This window comes from Athene noctua, chromosome 1 (assembly GCF_965140245.1).
Source record: "Athene noctua chromosome 1, bAthNoc1.hap1.1, whole genome shotgun sequence".
In the NCBI taxonomy this organism is placed as follows: Eukaryota; Metazoa; Chordata; class Aves; order Strigiformes; family Strigidae; genus Athene; species Athene noctua.
The window spans coordinates 30,873,277-30,895,103 of NC_134037.1; the positions used below are offsets into that span (position 1 = coordinate 30,873,277).

The 21,827-nt window shown below is 35.3% G+C and overlaps 1 protein-coding gene across 9 annotated transcripts in view; it reads left to right on the plus strand.

Moving 5' to 3' along the window:
* The window catches only part of PHF3 (PHD finger protein 3), a 50,661-nt gene that overhangs the window by 13,381 nt on the left and 15,453 nt on the right, over window positions 1–21,827 (plus strand). For 3 of the 9 annotated variants that reach the window (XM_074895809.1, XM_074895808.1, XM_074895815.1), the window contains 4 exons: window positions 5,447–5,608; window positions 6,701–8,525; window positions 19,204–19,531; window positions 20,572–20,749. In XM_074895809.1, the coding sequence (XP_074751910.1) occupies window positions 5,447–5,608; window positions 6,701–8,525; window positions 19,204–19,531; window positions 20,572–20,749 (2,493 nt within the window). Of the gene's footprint in view, window positions 1–3,154; window positions 3,290–4,726; window positions 4,881–5,103; window positions 5,178–5,446; window positions 5,609–6,700; window positions 8,526–19,203; window positions 19,532–20,571; window positions 20,750–21,827 lie in introns of all 9 variants that reach the window. The other 6 variants (XM_074895813.1, XM_074895811.1, XM_074895810.1 and 3 more) reach the window with 5 other exon arrangements.

Sequence of the window (21,827 nt, forward strand, 5' to 3'; positions counted from 1 at the left end):
TACAAGCTACCCACAGACCTTATTATTCGCTGCAGTTCGTAGGAGCCTAGCAATAATGAAGGCCATTTACTGTTCTGAAGTAGATGTTAGCAGAAAGGCTTAGGGTCGATAGTGGAAGTTGATAGAACTGCTCTCTTTGCCAGTTAAAGGACAACATTTGACAAAGTGAGGTTTTTGAGTATCAACTCAAATTCTTGAAACAGAAGTGTCCCATGTCATGTTTTAGGGGTCTCTGTGCATCTGTTCATCGGTGTGGTCAGACGGCTGTTTTTCTAAGATCTGAATGACCCAACACAGGAGGGTAGTTTATTTAGAACAGCTCTTGGGTGTCTTTAATATTTGTGTGGTGTGGGTGGGTGTAGATGTGTGGTTTGGGGTTTGTGGTTTTTTTCTTTCTGAGCAAATCCTTGATCAGAAGTGGAAACTGAAGTTTATGATACGATGTTAACTCTTGAGAGCAGCACCTTTTTTCAACTTTGGATGGTACCCTAGCAATAGGTTTTGGTTTGTTCTGTTATTTCTTGCTGAAAGACATCCTGGAAGCTTATCCACTAATTTTATAAGCTTGTGAGCATAGCAAGTCAGACTGGTTACACGCCAGCAGTAAACCAGCATTCATGTTAAATTGGTGTTACTCAGCTATCAAAAATTCTGTAGCTTTTCAGGATGCAATTTACTGGGGCAGTTTGATTTATTATACATGTAATAGAGGGAGTGGAATTTGAACTGTATATACTTTGAAGACATTTCTGGATTTCATAATAACATCAACCTTTTAACCCATTTAGTGTATGGGTCTGTTTATCAAATCGGGTATTTGTCATAAGTTATGAGGAAGGCTGACTATAGGAGTGTACAAAGACTGTTAGAAACATATTTTTAATTGCCCCTTTTTTCCTGTCCCTATGGATTGTTGCTGGGAAAGTGTTTCCCCCAAGTGCAGTCTGTTATTCCTAGTTTTAGCCTGTGTTTTCATGAGTACTGTGGAAAGCAGAATTACCTCTGTTAAATTGTGATCGCCTACTCAATGTTTGGAGTCAAACCAGTTGTCCTGACTGCAGATACTTCTTTTCTTTAGCTAGTGTCTTTTCTCGCTGTGTTTGCCATTTCAGGCTTTTTTCACTGAAGCCTATGTACATGTATTTTTCTTCCTGCATATTAAGTAATTTTGAATGTAACCTTCAGATTGCAGTCCAAAATTTGGTCTACAGTTGTTTCAATCAGTTTTCTTACCTCTTAATGCCTTCCTTCCTCCAAGCTGTCCATGTGAACAGTTGCACAGTGTCTTGTGACCAAGGTAGTAATTTTCCTGTATAACATTTAAATTTCTATGTTGGCATTATATTAAGAATCTGGAGAATATTTATTTTGCACGCTTTTCTGCTTGTAGGTAACAGACTACCAGTTTTCCCCATTTTAGGTCCTTCTGAAGACATTAGTTATTAATTTGGATCAGTTTTATGGATGGAGAGAGGTTGGATCTGTAAGGATTTGCAAGGCACTTTATGTATTTACGAATCACAAAGCTCATCTAAAGGCTGTCAGTGAAATAATTTGGTTTAAAACGCTTGCTTTGGTGCTGTGTTTTAGTTTGTTGTTGATATTTGTGCTTTATGACTCTTTATTTCCAAAGTAACAGGCTCCTGTGGATAAAGAACCATAAATCACAGTAGCCCTGTGATGTAATTTTTTTTTTTTTTTTTTAATGGTGATTCAGTCCTCTGTCAAGATACATGCAGTATTAAGTTTATTAATCCTAATTGATTTTAATATGTTTTTATTCTAAAGACAGGAAGAAAATCCCTCTTTACAGTTTAGAGATTCATGGAGAATGGGAGTAAGTGTTTAGTTAGTATTTCACATGGTAATTGATTCTTTTCTTGCGCTGGGCAGTCAGTAGAAGGTACTTGCTGGCAAATTCTCAGTTAAACAGGTTACAGGCTTACAGGAAAACTTGCATAAAACAGTTGGAATTTGGTGTTTTCTTATGTGTTCTATATCATCAGTGACCTAATCTCTCGCAAATGTATTATTTTCCTAACAAAGAACATTTTTACTTCCATTTCTAGAGCATATGCATCACAAATGTCAATAGGAAAAAGATTTTAATGTAAAATATACTCATTTACAGTCTTGAGTTAGTGATGTTTTTTCAATATCAATATCTATGTTTCATTGCTTTACTGGAGTTTCTTAGCTCTTAAGGATTACTGAGACATGTTTTAGATACTGCTTTGGACTGTTACTGTTCTTTTCATTGAAGCATAATGTTAGGTTTTTATGCTATCATCCACATATAGCGTGGTAGAAATTTTTAAATGTTCAGCCATTTTCATATAATTTGTAATGCTTGTCCATGGCAGAGTCTGTATTTTAATTCTACTTGCTTAGTTCTGCTGTTAGCATGATTCAGGTGGACATAGCATTCACAACAGCACAAAGCAGCACTACATTGGAGTTCTGTTCTGTGTGGTTAGCTAAGCAAAAGAAAATCAATAAAGACTTATAAATTTCAGAGATTTTTTATTATGTTTTTAGGGGTATTTTTTTCTCCTTCCCTCCTCTTCCCCCAGCAAGTAAGGCTTATTTTCCTCAATTTTACATTGCTGAAGAATTAAAAAATAGTCACACTTGTTTTAATGCATGGAAAATTTTACTTTAAATTTGCAAGTAAACTATTTTTACTGTTATTCTATTATTGTATAATATATATGAAAATGAGTTAGTAGTACGGCACAGTAGCCTGGAAATTTAAATACTTTACAAGTAATGGAGAGACTCAAGATATTAAGTTGAAGGCCAGTGGTGCCTTTTTCAGTATGAATATGTTGAATGTGACTCATATTTTTGTTATTTGCAGCCTGTTCAGTTGTACACTGGTGTACAACTTTTTCTATTCAGATGTGTTTCCTTTTTTTTCCTCTTTCTTCTATCTCAGCCTTCTGTCTTAATTTTTGTACTTATTACTGAGTTAATCTTTAGATATTTATTAATAAGATCAATAGGTCTTTCTTTTTAGTTCTGTTTGGTTTTGCTTTTGTTGATTTACTTTTCTCAATGCTGTGTCTCTACTTCTGCTTCTCTTTCGTAATTTAATTTCTGAATCTCCTCTATATCTATTACTATTCTCTGTCACTTTTTCTCTTCCCAGCAGGGTCTGTGTCGAATGCTCCTCATCTGGGGGCCTCATGGGGCTGTACTAGCCGACTTATAGCTCAGGTGGTTTGAAATTAACAAGATTCTGTGCTTCAAATTCTTCTGTAAAATTAAAGCTACAGCACAGAGTCTTGTAAGTATGAAAATACTTTAATTCTAATATTTCAAACTGTCTGTCAATAGTAGACTGAATGTGTCCCTTTTGTTACTAATAAAGGAGGGTGTGTATATTCAGTAACTTGAGCAAGAACATTATAAAACTTGAGGCTCTAATGGCAGCCCTGAAATCTGCTCCAAAGCTGTTTCAGAAACCGTCCAAGTAGTTTTTATTGGTCAGGTTTGTCTTCAGTAGCTTAGTTCTACACTGAAGAAACAGAAGAGGATCTAAAAGGCATCTCCTTTGTCACAGTGTCTTCCACATTTTGTAGGAACACTCTTTACTGAGGAAGCTAATGCCAAAGTGCAGAGCTGTTGGGAGGACATAGTCTTTGAGAGCGCGAGAATGAGCAGCCAGAGTTAGAGTGAGGGTCCATCTCATTCAGTTTTCCATCTTGGACAATGGCCAGTATTAGATACTTAGGGGAAAATAAAGTCTAATAGCGCAATTACAATGCCGTCTTTTTGCCAGTGTGTCCATTTTCCCAGTATGTAGCTTATAGCAAATAAGTGATTAAGGAACATTTGGATGACTGAAGTAAGACCAGCATTATCAGTCCTCTGCGGCTTGTGATATCTGTGTGTATATGTACACACACAGAGGCATAAAAGTGGCTCTGTGGATTGGAAAGTGAAAGCTGCTGGTAACTTCCGGAAACATGCTTTTCCTGTAAACTGATGTATATGATGCAGTAGCTAAAAATGATGGTTAAAATAAAATGAGTAACAATAAATTGTCAGCTCAGGAAACTCCTAGCTTTCAGCTCTTGGGGGACATCTAATTACAGAGGTCCAGAGTGTGGATTACCTGGTGCCAAGGTCAGCCTTCCTTAAGAGGCTGTTTAAAATCTTTCTAATACTTGAACTTTAAAATTAGCAGGTTGTTTGGATACTGGGTGTTGGTTTTTTTTTTTTTCATTCTTCATGACAGGTGATTGTGGATTGAATTACAGTCTTGATAGACTTAATTATTCATCACTGTTCGGCTTTAGCAGTGTTTTACAACTTCCAATTTTTGGTATTTTAAAAGTATGCTCGTTATCGTAGTGCCTTCACAAGAGCATTATTTTTTGAAGTTGCAGTTACATCAGACTTTGAAAGGAACAAGAACTGACAGATTTTCTGAGACAGTCTAAAAATTCTAACAATTTTAGATTTCTGTTAACTTGCTTATTTTGATTTCTGAAATAAATTATTATTATTTTAAACCAGTTTTAAGTAAAAGTTGTTAGAAATTTTTAGATATCTTATTTCTGTCATGTGAGTTTATCTTAAAAATGTTTCTAGGTAGGTGCCTTAATAGTGAAAAATAGGCATACTTGGTTGTTTGGAGTTGTATTTGTCAGACCCTCCTACATGTTTTGTAAAATTACTTGAGTGTTTGGCTTGATCTCACAAATTTCACATCCCACAGGGACCAGGATTCATTAATCACACATAGGATCTTGGGATAGGAGAGGCTGCCATTGCAGAACCAAACTTAGAAAGTGGGGACAATGGCTGGTACAGTGGCTTGACTGCCTCTTAGGAAACCTATTTTCAGGAGCAACCTCTGGGATCCTTCTCAGGTTAGTGGAGGACAGGAATTTGACAATGTTCTCTGACTCTCCTGGGAGACCAGTGCATGCTGCACTCAGTGTTCTTCCAAAAAGGGGTTGCAGATGCAGCTATGTGATGTGGGTGGGACTTCAGAGTTTTAAAATTGTATCCTGTGAGAAAACTGTGATTTTAAACTCTTTGCACTTCTGGATCAGCTCTTTCTGCTGTTTACCTTTCTTCACTTTTTCTTAGGTGGGAAGGGACAGTGAGGGACAGCTGATCCTCTAAGACTGGGGACCTTCCTCTGGCAAAAAAACAATAAAAATGTGAGTCCACCAAAAAGCTATAAGGACTATCTACAGAAATTTTAAGCTTTGGGTGATAGCTTCTTCTACACTGAAACTGCCTCACATGGGAATTTTCTGTCTTGCTTTTCTTCATTTCCTCCCCCCCCACGCCCCCTTTTTGTTTGTTTTTAGATGGCCAATTTTTTTTTTTTTTTCCCTGTCTCTTACCCTGTCTTGCTCAGCATTACAGCTGGAACATTTTTTGATCATTTTAAGTTTTAGGCTCTTTCTTGTTTGTTTTTTTCCAGTTATTGGTCTTGATGATATTATGGATGAAGAAGGAGTTAAAGAGAGTGGTAACGACACCATTGATGATGATGAGCTTGTTTTACCTAACAGGAATTTGAGGAGCAGATGTGAAGAAACATCACTCACATCACCAAGAAAATCACCACGTTTAATGGCACAAGGTGATCGTTTAATAGATTATGTGGTTTTGCACATTTGAAGCCAATTAAATTTTTATAATCTCTCCCCCCAACCTTTATAAATTTACAGTAAAGCTTTGCTGTTCGGTTGTGTGAATTCAAGGACAGACGCTTCCTTTTTTTATACACTGCAGCTAGAAGTTGGCATTCATAGGGTACTACTCAATTTGAATTTCTGTTTGATAAATATTTGATGTCTTCCTTATGGCCTGTAGTCCTTAAACTAATTTTTGAGATTTTGATCCTTTTACCTTCACCAAGAAAAGCATGTTGTAAACAGCACTGGAATATTGGGTTAGCATGTCTCTATTTCCAAGTAAAATTTTACCTCTATTTTTGTTTATTTTCCTTTTGTTTTAAATTAGGTTATACTAACTGCAGTCAGAGTCTTTCATCAAAGTATCTCAATGTATAATAAGTATTTTAATTAAATATTTAAATTCTGTGTGTTAGGTAATTGATTATGGTTAGGGTTTTTCTAACTTGTTGAACTAGTGGAGTTATTGACAGCTCTGCTCTCTCCCCCTATAGAGTAGGCTGAGTTAAAAACATAAAATTACTTAATAGAGAAATCAGAATTGAAATAAGAGCCTGTGGTACAAAGCTGGTGAATACACTTTTTAAAAAGGCACTGGAATGGTTTGATGATATTTCTAATCACAATATAACTTGTGCAGTTTTTACTTGAGGTAGAAAAAGTTCAATGGTAGAAAAGTAGAGTGGGTTTTTATTGTCTTTTTATCATCACTTCTGTGTTATATATACTATTCAGAACTCATAGCCATTAGAATAATGAGATTTTACATCCAAACTGTGGTAGTGTAAAATTAAAATGCAAGTAATTTATAACTTTTTAAAGTATACAGCTGGTGGGGTTTTTTTGGGGGGTGGGGTGGTATGTTGGCATTGGGTTTTTTTGTTTTGTTTGGTGGAGGGTTTTTTTTTAAGTTTAGGAAGCAACTAAGTATTAAGCTCTCTTTGTGTTCAGTAAGCTAAATCAATTATAGGTAAGTCTTGTATTTTCAAAGAGGAGGACACAGTATAGCTAAGACTTATTCTTTTTTCCTTTCCTAGAATCAGTACGGAGCTTGCGACAGAGCACGCTAGCCAAGCGTTCAAATGTTGCACCTCTTGTTAATACCAAGAAATCATCTGTAAAAAGTGGTTCTGCTCCAAAAAGTGGACAGAAACAAGAGAGAAGTCCAGCCAAAGAGACAGATGTTGCTGCATCCTTGAAAACAGAGCAGCCTAAAGAAGTTAGGCGTAGTACAAGACGATCAGGGCAGACAGAAGGAACGGCAGCATCAGTAACAGCATCCCAAAGTAATACAAAATGTCTCTCTGGTCCCGAAGAGGTGAATGAAATAAAGTCTGAAACCTCTGAGCAGGCAAAAGTTGAGGAAACATCCCAAGAATTAAGTTGTGCTAATGTAGCAGGAGCCTGTTCTCCTTCTCCTGGAGAAACAAAAGAAATAACAGAGGTTGCAACGAAGACTGAATCTGGGAATGCTGAGTCAGTTTGTTTAGTATCTGTGGATACTAAAATTCCTGCCCTTAAACATGAAGCAAATGATGTGATTGGTTCAGTGGGCTCTGAAACTTCTTTAGAAGAAAAGACCGAAAATAAACCAGAAGAATTGGAGAAGAAGACGGAAGAGCATGATCAAAGTGGAGTTACTGGAAAAGCTGATGATCCATCTAGTGCTTGTGTGAATCCAAGTGAAATTTGTGAGACCTTTTCAAATTTGTCCAGCTCTGTAGAAGAAGGGGTTGACTGTAGTTTAGGTTCCCATAATGTGGAAGTTCCTGATGAAAATACGTTGTCAATAAAGGAATGTGTAACAGAACCTGTAGATAATGACAAGGGAATGGAGAAAACTGTAACTTCATCTGAGAAACTATTGGACAGTACAGAGTTCGATAATAAAGACTTGAAAAGCAAAGAGTTAACTTCTGCTGACCAAGGAAATAGCAATTTAGAAAGCACTGTTCTTGACCAAACAAGCCAAAAAGTACCGCAGCAGATCAGCAGTACTAAAGTAGAAGGCTCTGAGGCATCAGAATTTCAGGATGATGAAAAACAAATGACCATTTCATCAAAATGTGAAAAGAATGTTAGGCCTCGGCATAGTAAATCTGTAATACAGAATAAGCAAAATCTGACTGCAGGTCCTCGACAGAAATCAGATACAGTGCAACAAGAAATAATTCGTTCAAGAACAAGAGCTGGACTTACTGTTTCAGGTCTTCACAGTTCATCTTCAGCAAGTCTGAAGCGGAATGCAGATGAGCAAGAGAGTCATCAGCACCCAAATAACCCAGTTAAAATTAGGAAGAAACAATCTGATTTGGGTTTGAAAACAAAGAGCTGTGTTTCAGGGGTGACCGTAAAAAAGCAGACCAATACAATGCTGAAGAAAATACCCCGAGTCCAGGCTTCTGGGCAAGTACAGAAGTCATCAATTCAAAGAGCAAGTGAGAAATCTCCTACTCATCAAAGCTGTTCTAAAGATACACACCACTCTGTGCAGTCATTATCAGGGCATGTTTCAAATCTTGGTCAGAAGCAAGCCCAAGGTCAGAAACACCAGCTTGCAACTGTACTAAAAACAAATAGCTCCACAAAGGAAGAGGCAGAGACAAAAGATCCTCCTGTTGTAGAACATCTGAAGGAGGATGATAAAGAAAAAAACAAATCAAAAAGAATTGATAAGAATCTCCAGCCTCGCCAGAGAAGAAGTAGCAAAAGTCTTTCACTTGATGAACCTCCATTGTTCATTCCAGATAACATTTCAACTGTTAAGCGGGAAGGCTTGGAACATACCTCAGCAAGTGAAAGCAAATATGTTTGGGTGCCCAACAAGCAGTGTGGCTTTTGCAAAAAGCCACATGGCAACAGGTGTGTGTGGCTTTGTGTATAAGGAATTTATTATTGGTCTCAGAAGATAATTCTTTTCCTATCTTGCCAAATACTTCATACTGCTGGTGCCAAAACAAAAAGGCCTTATAATGGAATCCTGTCTGTTACACTGTCAATTGATTAATTTTTCACTCATACACTTTTTTGTCTTTTAGATATTTTACTAGGAATGTTTTATTATATGAATACATTTTTTGATGAGTGTGTAATTCTGCTGTGCTGTTAAAATACGTACTTTAAACTTGACTTTCCTTTCATAGAAAAGAAATAAGGCTAAGATGTCTGTGTTCCAGATTCTCATTTCCTTCTTTCCAGAGACATATTAAGTTGAAGGGCCACCATCAACTGAAAAAATCAATTAGTTGTTTACATGTGACTTATCTTGTAGAAGTATGATTCAAATACCTAAGAAATTTAGAGGTTTTTTTCAATTTGTATAAATGTTGTTGTGAGGCTCTCGTGTAACAGGAGTAATGAAGTAGTTGAGGGGGAGTGGAAGGGTAGGAAGAACATCGGTCTTAAAAAAACCTCTATAAAATTTCTATGTGGACATATCTGAAATTGCCTTTAACTGAACCTAATAATGAGGTTGCATCTCAAGTTGCTAATATCTCTCTGTGACAAAAGTTACTCTTCTACACTCTTAAGTGAACTGGAAAAGGCCATTGAACTATCAGTCTGTCAATCCAAGAATAAGAATTCCGTTATTACCACTTCTTATTTTCTGGATTTAATATTCAAGTATTTTTTTTTGTAGTTGCAGTTCCACCTGCTGATGTATTTTTTTTATTTTTTCATTTCAAACTGAAGATATTTCTGATTAGTCCTGTGAGAGAAACTTTTAATAGTAATTTTCAGTGAGTGTACTTTAGAACTCCATGTATCAAAGTGAAATATGGAACAATTACCTTTGGCGCCTGAGGTTTTTGTAGCGTTCATGTGTATCTAAGAAGAACCCTTGTGAGTTTTATTGGTTTTATTACATCATATTTGAAAAACAAATACATAAAATTCATTTACTGTGCAGCTATAGTAACTGCATAAATGTGGCCTATTAAAAGAATTAATGCTAGGTTTGCTCTGCCTAGTTGGTGAGAATTACCTCATTGAAAGGGCATTGAAACTTAGTTCTGTGTGGTTTTGTTTTTGTAAAAAAAAAAAAAAAATCCTTTTACTGTTTGGATTGTCCCTTTACCATTTGTGCCTCTCTAATAGTGTTTAATTTTATGCAGTTTGCATTTCCTTCGTTTTTATCATCTCATGTATTACCACAATGGTAGAAGTACATGGGTAGGCTGTATTTCAATGAATTGTTTAAATTCAGAAAGGCTACTTCCTGATACAGAAATGATTCTCTGGATATTTTTAAAGCAAAATACACATATTTGGGTTTTAAACTGCTTGATATCTGTGCAAAATTCAGCTTTGAGTTGAACTCATCCTGGTTTTGTATTTCTGCTAATATTTTAAACATTCTATAGGTTTTCTTGTTTGGAATGTGGTGTTAGAGTTCAGAAAATCTTGACTTTTAGTACTAAGTGGATCTAACATACTGGGAGGATACAGCAGTGAGGCAGATCTAAATCTGCTTGTTTTCATTTATAAAGTCAAAGTAATGCTGCAGAAGATACATATACTATGCATTGATACAGGATTAAATGCAACAAACTAGTTTTGCACATTCCCAGCTCTTGCTTACTGTACTAGCAGAATAGTACAATATATGGATCACCAGCTGCGTGCAGATTGAGAGTGCCCATGAGTTGCCACAGATGGTGATTACTGGTATCCTTAAATTTGTAATGTCAGTCTCATTAAGGCTTTTTTGGATATGTCTGTGTTACAAAACCGTTGACACAACCAACAGTTTTAGTGGGAAATGATCAGATTTGCCAAATGTAGAAAGATATTTAGTACACAAGCACAAAATTTTTGTGTATAGAATGTTACTGGGATACACTAGTGGAGTGAGGAAGCTTGTAGTAATGGTCACATACTTAATAACAGAAGACTTAAGACTGCCAGTCCAGCACTTCTTATCCTCACTATTCTAAAAAATGAGGTTTAGTTTCTTCAAATTACTTTTATTTTGTTGTTATAGGCCACAAATAAAAACTTAAACCTTTCAGATGCACTTGATGTCATTAAGATGCAAGAGGAAGCAAAACTTGTATTTCAGATATCTTGGCATTTTGTACTTGTTTAATTATTGCTGCAAGAACAAGAAAACATTTTCAGAGCGGTGCAAAACAGAAAAAGCTTAGCATGATAAATTTTACTTTTATCACTTGGAAAAACATCAAAACTATGGAAATTGACTATAGTGATAAGGTGTTTTTTATTTGCTTTGTGGATTGCTTTTCAAGGAATTGTTTCCCTTCTGTAACAGCCTAGCTGGTCAGCCTGTTTCCTTTTTTTTCCCTCCCCCCGTTCATTGTCTAGGAGAAAAGGAAAAAGTGTGGGACACAAATATTGTCAAAGGACAGTAAGTTCAACAAATGTCAGAGGCAGAGCTAAGATCTGAAACAAAGTTTGTGTATCCTGCTCTGTGGTTATTTAAACTCTGGAAGATTTTATCAGTGTTGTGGTACAAATTACTTGTAGAAAAAAAAATTGTACTGAAGTTGCAGCCCTAAGTTAGGAAATAATGTGCATAAGAGTTTTGCAGTATGTCAAGGACATTAAGAATTCAGGCTGCAAAATAATAGTCACTTGAACATTTTTTGTATTCCCCACAGCAAATGCATAGCCACCAACTACTTGTTAATGTAATGCTAAAATTGAAAAATTGATTCAGGTTGAAGATAATCTGTGGAGATTGTTTCATCAGTTTTGTTTGTGTACAGAATCCCCAAAGGGGGATGCTTACGCAGGTCTTTCACAGCCCTGGAGTAATCGTACTGTGTCTGTTAGAAGAACAGGAGAAGAAGGATGGTCCTTGTATGTTGTTTTATTTCAGAATCAGCACCTGACAAATGGAGTCAATTTGTATCTTTAAGAATACAGGCAGTAATTTGCTGGCCACATGCAAAGTCAAAGTATGCTTACCTTGCACTGCAGATACAATGGATTTGCCTGGAAAAGGAGGAATCCTTTTTTGAAAACATGTCACTTGCATGATCAAAAAAGTTTACAAGTTATAATGTGTCTTGCTTTGTAAGAGGCATACCTGTTTTTTTTTCTGATATAAGATTGTCCTTCTTTGGCACCGGAGCTTTGAACAATGACTATTCATACTCTATTTTCCACTTTTCTTGATGCTTATAAGATGGAACCAACATAGCTGTTTGTGAGAGTGAGTGGTCAGTGTTTTGCTTTAGGACTGTTTGTTTCAGTCTGTTTGCTTGATATATGATGTTTATTCCCCTTCAGACATTTACTTTTGCAACATAACTAAAAATAATTGTTCTTTCATATGTAAACTAAACCCTGTGTTTCTGAGCAAGTCAGATAATAAAGATGTAACTTTTTGCACTTAGTAATTTTCAGCACATCTGAAACAGGTGGTTTTTTCAGTGCAAAGATTGAATTGTTACTCATTACAACATTGCTTTCAACTTGTTTGACTTTGCCACTGTGTTCCCATATTGCTGTCAGACTCTTTTTCATCAGCTAATAACATAAAAATCATACACATAAATTTTATCTGTCTATAGATGAAAGGTGTGTATGTGTATGGATATGCATATCACATAGAAAAATGTTACAAACTGAAGTTACTACCTCAACTTCTGAATGAGATCAAGCGGTGTTGAAAATACTAAGCTTTGTCATAAACAGTTATTTTTCCTGAAGACAGATCAAAGACCTTTAAAGATAGTTGAAGAAAAATACAATATTTAGTTTCTTGGCATAGAGCTAGATGAAGATGACAGCTCTACAGCCACTGAGAAATCTGCTAATGTAAGGTTTCTTACATCCTTCTGATGTAAGGACTCATTGTAAATTTATCCAGTTTTCACTGTAGTTGTTCAAGCTTTTTGCAGGCTGGAGGGCCAAACTCATTTGTTTTCTTGTACAGATAGACAAAACCCTAACGTGTTTTGCAGATTGTCTCCCTTGTCTTCACTCTATCTTTTTTAATGGAAGAAGTTTCATCAAGGTACATAACTTGAGATAATCTGTTTCTAAACAATTTTTCTAGAAAGCATATCACGGGGGAAGTTTGCAGCTTTAATTTGTTGCTGATTACTTCCTCTTTTCTACAATTCTAGTAATTTTTTTTTTTTAATAGGTTGTGGTTTGGGCATTCTCTGTTGTTGTTGCTTTGTGGTTTGGGTTTTTTTGGGTGTCATTGGGTTTTTTTGGTGGTTTTTTTTTTTTTCTTTTTTCTCCTGTTTGTTTTTGTTTTGTTGCCTTGGGGTTTGACCATGCAGTTTGTGTGGTCAGACACAAACTGGCCTTCTCAGAACTCACAGAAGAATTAAGTGGTGCAGGACCAGAGTTTTACTTAAGGTTTTCTTTTTCCCCACATTTCAACTCTGCTTTAATATAGAGGAAAAGTTAGTAATATTGTAAAAGGCAATTGATGGGAAAGTGCAGGAGTTGATTTAGCAAAGACATAGTATTCCTGATCTCTTGCTTACACATAGTTACTAAAATGTTTATGCATGGTTGTACAGAAAATTACTTTGGCTGATAGATGAAGTTAAAAAAACCTTTTTTCCTGTAATATTATTATTAGGACTTTTTTTTTTTTTTTAAATAGCGCTAATACTTCAGTAAACTATTTTGGGACCAGGTGGTCATATTAATTTGCACAGCCAATACAAAAGAGAATGGTTGAAGAAGGACTTAAACTACCCTTAAGTTAGAAGTGCACATTTTTTTAAGGGTGGGTGCATATACAGGAAATGAATCATTGTTGTGACAACATTCTTCAGAAGAAACAATAATTAGAATAATTATGATGCCTTAGTTCTAGGACATGTTCACAGAATAGTGTGAGTGTGTAAAATTGCAGATTATGGAAGATGTCATCAATTTAGTCATGGGTGATGCTTTTAAGTTTTCTGCCTCTCTTACTGCTTTCTTCACTGTGGAAAGCCTTGCAACATTAAAAGCTATCATCCATGTCTACCCACAGCGGTAAAAAACCTGAATGGCAGTATAAACAAAATAGCATTGTAATGTATAATTAACGAATGGAAAGACTCCACTGTGGTTTATATTTACAGCTGTATCATTTTATTAGTAGACTTTTATAGGTATGATATGCTGCAGTATTGGTAGGGATATTATTAATACTAGTACCAGTAGGGAATCAGGCAAATGGATAGCATAAGTTGTCTAAAATACATAGTTTTATAAAGTAGGTGTATATATATGCAGTTTATAGAATGTATGATCCTGATTCTACGAGATGCAACGTGGGTATAATCCACTGGTAATGGAGTTTCCCTTAATGATTTTTTTTTAAAACAGATTTGTGATTAAAGTTAGGAGATGTATTCTACCCATCTTTTTCTGGTTTTGGAAAGTTCAGTGATTCTGGTTTTCCTATTTTTTTGTTGGGCATGTTTCATATATTCATCTTTAGTTCAAAGAGCATAGGGTTGCTACCTTTTTGGAGTTCATTTAACATGAAAAACAAAGAATCACAGAAGAAAATCATTGAATGGTTTCTGTTGGAAGGGACCTTAAAGACCATCTAGTTCCAACCTCCCTGCCATGAGCAATGACACCTTTCACTGGATCATGGAATATTATGCCTTTAAGTTAAAAATAAACATAAAAGATGGGTTATTGAAATTTAATACTGCAGAAGTAAGTTTGCAGTGTCCTCTTCCTATGTTGCAAATTCTGTGTAAATGATCTGCTGATAGTGTTTCTTTGAAGATAGTTGGTTTTGGTTTTAGAAGATCAAAACCTGAAAAATCATGTCATCTGTGCTAAACTTGTACAAAAAGCAGACAAGAAAAACTGCTCGTATATATGGGCTCTGATAAGGTAGGGCAGATTATTTTTGACAAACATTCATTTCACTTGAGCTTTGAATCAAGCTCATACTACTTCACTTATGTGAAACAGGCTCTGCTGAAGCTGCTGTATCTTCTCTACTAGTAGCATCTTTATTAGCTGAAGGAAAACCAGTTGCCTCTGCAGTGTCTCTGCTTTAACATTGACTGGTCTGTAGCATCAGTGCAGCTGAGACACGTTAATAATGTTAATACTAGTTTAAAATAGATCTTACAAAATATTGGTGAACAGTGCCATTAAGGAGGGGAAATGCAGATGTGGGACATGCTTTAAATATTTAAGTGCTTAAAAAGTGTGTGAAAAGTGGTTTTGCTCCTCTTAGGTGAGTTCAGGGTTAGGGCATCTTTTTGAATAATTTAAGTTTTGCATTTTTGTTTTGTTAAAATTTGAGCCCTGTTGCAGGTTTTTTTCCTATCCTATGTACCACAAATACAAAAGACTGAAGAGAGGTAATTATTTCTGAAGTAAATGATTTTCTGTGGTAATGCATCTTACATTATTAATTAATTTTAAATGCTGATTACTGGCCCGCACTGAACTGTTCTGACAGCTCCCAGTTCTTTGTGTTTTACTCATAAGTATAGCTTTACAATGAACAAGATGGTTTCTGCCCATTTTACTTGTAAAATCTTATTTCACAGTAATAGATTTCTCTGGAAACTTGCTTTTGGTATGTAAATGTATGTAAATTAATTTAAAAACATAGCATGTATATTTTTGAAAATAAATCATCCAAGCCTAAGTTTTTCATCTAACAGATGAATATAATTTACTACAGGTAACACACCAAAGAAAAATCTCCTAATCCTAAAAGAGATTGTGGAAGGTTTGCATTATTACCTCTCTTGTTACTATGTGATTTTAAGGTGCATCTTTCCATGATGATGTGTGGACTACCAAGAGGAATCTTTACTCTGTGCGAAGATCGTAGTGAACTGTAGTACAGTCTGCTGTCACCTGTCAGCTCTTTTTAGATTTTTCTTAATTTTTTTATGTTGAAGTCCAGTGAAAGCAATTCTGTTACTGAATTTTGCATGGTTTAATATTTTAAAATACATTTTTCTTTCTCTTTCAGCTTTACATCTTCTACTCCAGCCTTACAACATGGGTAAAACTCCTGCACTTCAAACTTGAAGCAATCTACAGTCAAAAACTTTGGTGTTTTAATAGTCCAAGATATCAGAACCTCTTCAGTCACAACTCTGACAGCTGTGCAAGAGAACATCCTTGATCCTTCAAGCCAGGCTTCAGATTCCTTTGACTCCCCTTTTTAGTCTTTGAGCATTGCCCATTTCCCAGTTATAACTGCTGTTAAAAATCATAATTGTGTTTTGTTTGCAGATGAGTGAAACAGATAAAGATATAAAAGTGACCTTATGGTAGAAAGGATTATTTATATTACTGGTATCAAAATCAGAATGTTCTCTCTCAGACTTAGAAGTTGCAGTCTAGCAGTTGACTAGTGTGAAAATACTAGTAGAAATAGTGAATATTTTAGGCAAACAGCACCAGTATTTTTACCATTTTGTATAATTAGGCTGAAGCAAGACAGTTGTAAACACTACATTGTTTTATAGTACAAGCTTCATGGACATTTCCAAATTCTCTTTGCAGTCTTAGTTTCTGAATCCTGAAGTCTGAAGTTTTATTGTGTGTGTTTAAATATAGTGTAATTGAAACCTTATTGTGAAGACTGGAATGAAGCCAAGTGGATATTCCATCTTCCATACTTTGCTTATGATGGCTTGAATGACATCTGTCCATCTTGGTGTATGTTCTTAGTGAAGAATGATATTTTCTGAGATAAATTCATTATAGGGTTTTTTTTACCTTTTTTTAATAGACTGGAAAATAAAGATGTAAGACTGGGTGCCTATTCTGGTGCTTTGCTTATATCATACAGCTCTTTACTGCCCACTTACTGTGGGTGAGTGAAGCTGAAAAATTCCACATGCTGTCGATTTAAAGTTGATTTGCAGCATCTTGTGTTTAGTCTCTGGAGTTAAATTTTCTTCAAATTTAGTCCATTTTGTAAATAATAATCATAATATTGTTTTGGTTGCTAAAGGTTGCAGTCTGCCTTGGTCACTTAACAAATTAATCTTCAATGCCTGAATTTACAAGCTAGAGAAAAAATACCTATATTTTAATAAAAATTGAAGTAGCAATTGTGGCTTCAAGACAGTGTGTTCTTGGTTTCCTCCTTTTATTAATGAGAAGGCATTCATTCATTAGTACACCAAAGTATCCTTTAAGCAAGAAGTACTTGACTGTATGCTTTGATCTTCAGCTCTGCAGAAGATCTTAATGCTTGGAATTTTTGTAACAGTTTGTGTTGCCAAAGCTTTACTAATACTTTCTTGCAATGGTACAAGATTGTGTCCTGTGTTGTAAAGCATCCTCTTGTGGATCCTTGCAGTTGTGAAATAGGCACTCATGCTATATTACCTGTCATCACGTTTGGTTCTCAGAAAGGAGCAATCATCTTTGTGTTGAAGTTGCATTGCTTCTCTCTTGTTTTTCTGTTGTGTTTATGAATGCTGTGGTATTACTGTGGTAAGACGATCAGAAGCAGTTGTCCTGTAATGTTACCTTTCTTGTATCTTCACTTTGCTGGAATGTGGATCTGAAAAGATGGAGATACTGACCAAATGTGAGGGAACCTCTGCCTTCCTGATTGAAGCTACTAAATAGATGGATGGATATTGTTTGTTAGTGATAGGTAATACCATAAATGTATTTGCAGTTCAGAAAAACAAAATTAAAAATGAGAAGATAGTTGTCTTCACAGACTGGACTAAAAACTGTTTTCATCAAATCTAGCAAACGGCATTATAGGCTAGTGAAGCTGGAAATGGCCTTTTTTCCTGAACTGCTGGAGCTTTAAAACTTCTCAGACTCATTTTGCATCAAAAGACAGTTTACTTCAACAGAAATTAATCTTGATTTATTTTGGGGTAAGCAAGGAAGGAACATAAGCCACAATATTTTCTTCTGTTCTCTTGTTTCAAATGTCTGCTGTTAGAATTTTCATCTCTTAAGATAACTGGTAGTTCTTGAATACAATACCTGCATCGAGCCATCTGGAGTGTTCATTTACAGTTCTGTAGAACAAGAGTTCCTCTAAGCATGTTTTGTAATATTTATATGGTTTTGCAAAGTAGGTAAGTCAGCAGATAGCAGATCCTAGCCTGAATAGGAACACGCATAAGTTAGGTATCATTTCCTCAGAATCAGCTTACAAAAGAGATTTATAGGGTATTAGATGAAAGAAACAGGTTTCATACGTCAGTGTATTTAGCATTTCATGAATTTCAAAATTGATCTGTCTTCTGTGGAATTTAAAAGCTAGTAAATAATTTTTCAGTATTAACAGAGAGCTCACACTTTTCATAACGTGCAGTCTTTCTGGATTTTCTTCAGACAACATATATATAATAGTACATATATTTACTGTAGTTTAAGTATAAAACAAAAAGAAAACCAAAAGGGGAAAAGAATGCAAGTGGATAATGCAGAAGTTCTTCTTACATCATTTGAAAGCAGATCTTTAGTAGTGATGCCAAGTTCATTATTACAAGAAAGGATTGTAAAAAAATAATTACTACCATGTAAGTCTCCTGAAATAGATTTATTGAGGTGTTTAACCTGTGTAACTTTGAAATTCCACAGCCTTCACAAATAGTTCAAATAAAAATTGTACATATCAGTGAAATTATGTACTAGTGATACCTAATAGAGTTTTCAAAATTATTCCACAAAATAGTCTGAAATTATGGTTTTCTTTTAGACCAGGCGATCTTTACAACACTTTGAAATGCTGCCTATACCTAAAGTTACTTTTAAAATAGTGAAGCAGTTGAAGTGACTTAAGGTGAAGGGTGTCCTTTAAATTATATTCATTTTGGTGTTTGAAACATTCTTTAAATAGCTACTAGCTCTGAAAATAGCGAAGCAACACTGAAGTGGCATGTACCTTGTTTAAAACAAACCAACCAGTCCCTGCAAGCTAGACAGATGTAGTTGGAAGCCAAACTCCTGGCCCCATATTCACCAGTAAAGAGAATAAAAAGCAACTTTCTAGAAATAATTCAGTAATAATGGTCTAAAGAATGTGAAGTAAAATAACCAAACTAATTTAGAATAGCTTGATGTTTCTGTGCTGATCTTATTTGTCAAAACACTTAAACATCTCTTACTGCTGTGGAAGATTGCAGTTGATACATTTCTGTTGTAAGGATGATGATCATGTTTGAAGAAAAGCAATACAATCTTGCAAGAAATTTTTCAAGTATTTTCAAACACGTTTTGAGAGGTTTTGTGGGATTTTTGTTTTACTGTGGATGTTTTGGGGTTTTTTTTACATTCCCATCAATTTTTTTTTTAATAGTAGTCTGAAAAAATCTGGTTGGTAGGATTTGGAGGCAGGTTACAAAAACATGAGGTTGTGATAGTCTCTTGGACTACTGCAAAAGGCATAAAGGCCAAAAGTATTTCTCAGGAAGATCATACCATGTCGTAAGGCTGGAGATGGATGTAAAGCTACAAAGAAAATCACTTACCAGGTAAGAATGAATTGTTGAGATGCACGAATCAGAATGACTGGTACATTCTGCTTAAGTTGCCTGTATTTTCTGTTGTAGTCTGTACACTGACTTATGTCTTACTTTGTTTTCAGGTTTATGGTAGGCTGTGGTAGATGCGATGATTGGTTTCATGGTGATTGTGTTGGACTGAGTCTTTCTCAAGCGCAGCAGATGGGTGAAGAAGATAAAGAATATGTGTGTGTGAAATGCTGTGCTGAAGAAGACAAAAAAATGGAGTGTTTTGATCAAAGTGTATCAGAGACTCAAGTGAAACTTGAAATCCATAGAGAAGAAAAAGCAATTGAGTGTGAAAAACTGGGGATGTCAAAGCAAACACCTGCTTGTAATCTAAATGTAACAACTGAAAAAACAAAGCAGACAGAGGACACTGGGAAGCACAAAGTCAAAATCTTCAGGCGGGTAAGTCTTATTTTAATACTTAAAGTTCCATTAATTACTGAGGGTAGAGGAGTTTTTTCCTAACCCCCTGTAATTTAAAATACCATGTTTCAAACATTTTTGTGAATTTAATTTAAAACTTCTCCATTATTATTTTTAGAGTTACTTCATTTTCTAACTGGCTTGACTCTTTCAAGATGATATTGCTAAACTCCTTACATTGAGCAGGGTTACATGCACATCACACACGTGTGTGTATATAGAAATGGTGAAGAATTTCGTGCATTTTTCTTTCATATTTCTAAATACTTTTAGAGAACATCTCAGTTTGCTGTACGATATAAAGCACAGACCTTTTAATATCTGTAAACCAGTATGGAAACAGTATTGTAGTTTTGATTGCTTTAAGTTCAGATTGTATGTAGAAGAAAATGCCTAACATTTTAATTAGGGCCTTTCTACTTTCTGCGTGTCTCTACTAACCAAAGGATAATTTGCAAGAGCAGTGAGATGGTTTTACTACAATTGTTTAGAGTCTTTTAGTGTACAGCATCATAGTCATCATAACTTAATCATCGGTAATCCTTTTTGTCTGATTTCTGAATAGGAGAATTGTAATTCTGACATGTAAGCTATTACATTTAATTTTGGTTTACAAAATTAATTAAAGTTATGTTTCTAACCATTAAAAATTAAAATTATGTTTCTAGACATAAGTGACTTCCTGTGGATTTGTGGCTAAAACTGGTTAAGGGATGTTCATTGGTATCCATGACACTCTAAAATAACTGAAAATGTAGTGGTTTTCAGCATAGAGCTTAACTGCAGATTGTCAGTGATGTGTCTTTGGCCAATATTTCAAAGAGAGTGTTAAGCAATGCTTGGCAGTAATTTGGGATACTGTTCAGTAACTTTTTAGAAATTACACAATGTTGAATACATCCAGGGAACTCATTATATGCTATACTTACAAAAAAACAAAGGGAAGAATGTGTGATAATTATGTAGTGGTTCATTGTAGCATTCAGTAGCGTGCCAACATGTGTAAATGTTTATTTCAGGAATCTGGTGATGGGAAGAACTTGTCAGAGTCCAGAGACTCAGATACTAAAAAAGGGCAACATGTTCCTGCTCGAAAAGGATCACAAACTGCTGTAATTCCTCGGCGGTCCCCTGAAGATAAAAATGAAAAAATAAGTAAAGAATCCCTTAGTGTGGCTGAAAGGTCCACAAAATCAGGTAGTGAGTTTTGGTGAAATACTCCATGCTCTAATTCACATATATGTACAGCAAAGGATGGTGACTCACTTTATAGTATCAGTTTTTCAAACCACATTCTGTAGTGCAAGTGAGGGTGATCTGAAGAGCTGTTTGTTCCCATGATGTTTATGGTCTTTATGTCTCATTTCTTTTAAAATGTTGTTTAGCAGGTAAATGTTTCCTGTGTAGCTGTGTGAGTGTTTACTGTTAGAATAGTAGAGGATGCTCATGTAATCAGGAATGGGAGAAAAAGTACACAAAGACATCTTTGTATTAAACTTTATTTCACATTTCAGAGAACTTTGAAATACTCTTCCATAAAATACTGTGAAATACTTAATGTACATAAGTGTTGTAATTGCTGTATAAATTATACTTTGATTTACTGATGTCTTTTGCACAAATTGACAAATAATTATATCATCTAATTTCAAAGGGGCACATTATATTGCATGCTGAGCCATCAGATTTTTATCTAAATTTTATTTGAAAGGTTGAAGGGACATATTTCCCTTCCCAGCAGCCTCTTTCCTCTCCATAGATCCCTTGCTCCCTTCCAGGAAGCATTATTCTTCTAAGATCATGGTAACACAAAGTTGTTGTCATTTCAGACTGAAATCTCAGCAGCAAAGCTAGTGAGATTGTGTGAGAACTGTGTCTTTAACTGCTAAACTCAAGCTTTGAATTCTTGTCTAAAAAACAATAAATCTGCTCTTCTGGTCTTTTGACAATGCTGATTGTATTCTAGAAGCTCTTTACTGGTGGAAGAAAACAATTGAAAGTGTTAGGGTTGAATGTAAGTCTATATATAAAGTATTGTATACTGAATGGTATCTTTTAGACTTCAAATACCTTGTTATTCAACTTTGAAATTCTGAGTCGCAAAGAAACGGACATCCTTTCTAACTGCAAATTGCATGGAGTGAAGTGAATCTTTGGTATCCATGAAGTAATTGAATTGTTCCAAAATACATTAATTGAACTAGAAGCTGACAAAAAGATTTTTAGTCATTATTTCAGAGTAGAACTTAATCTGGAAATAATTTTGTAACAACAG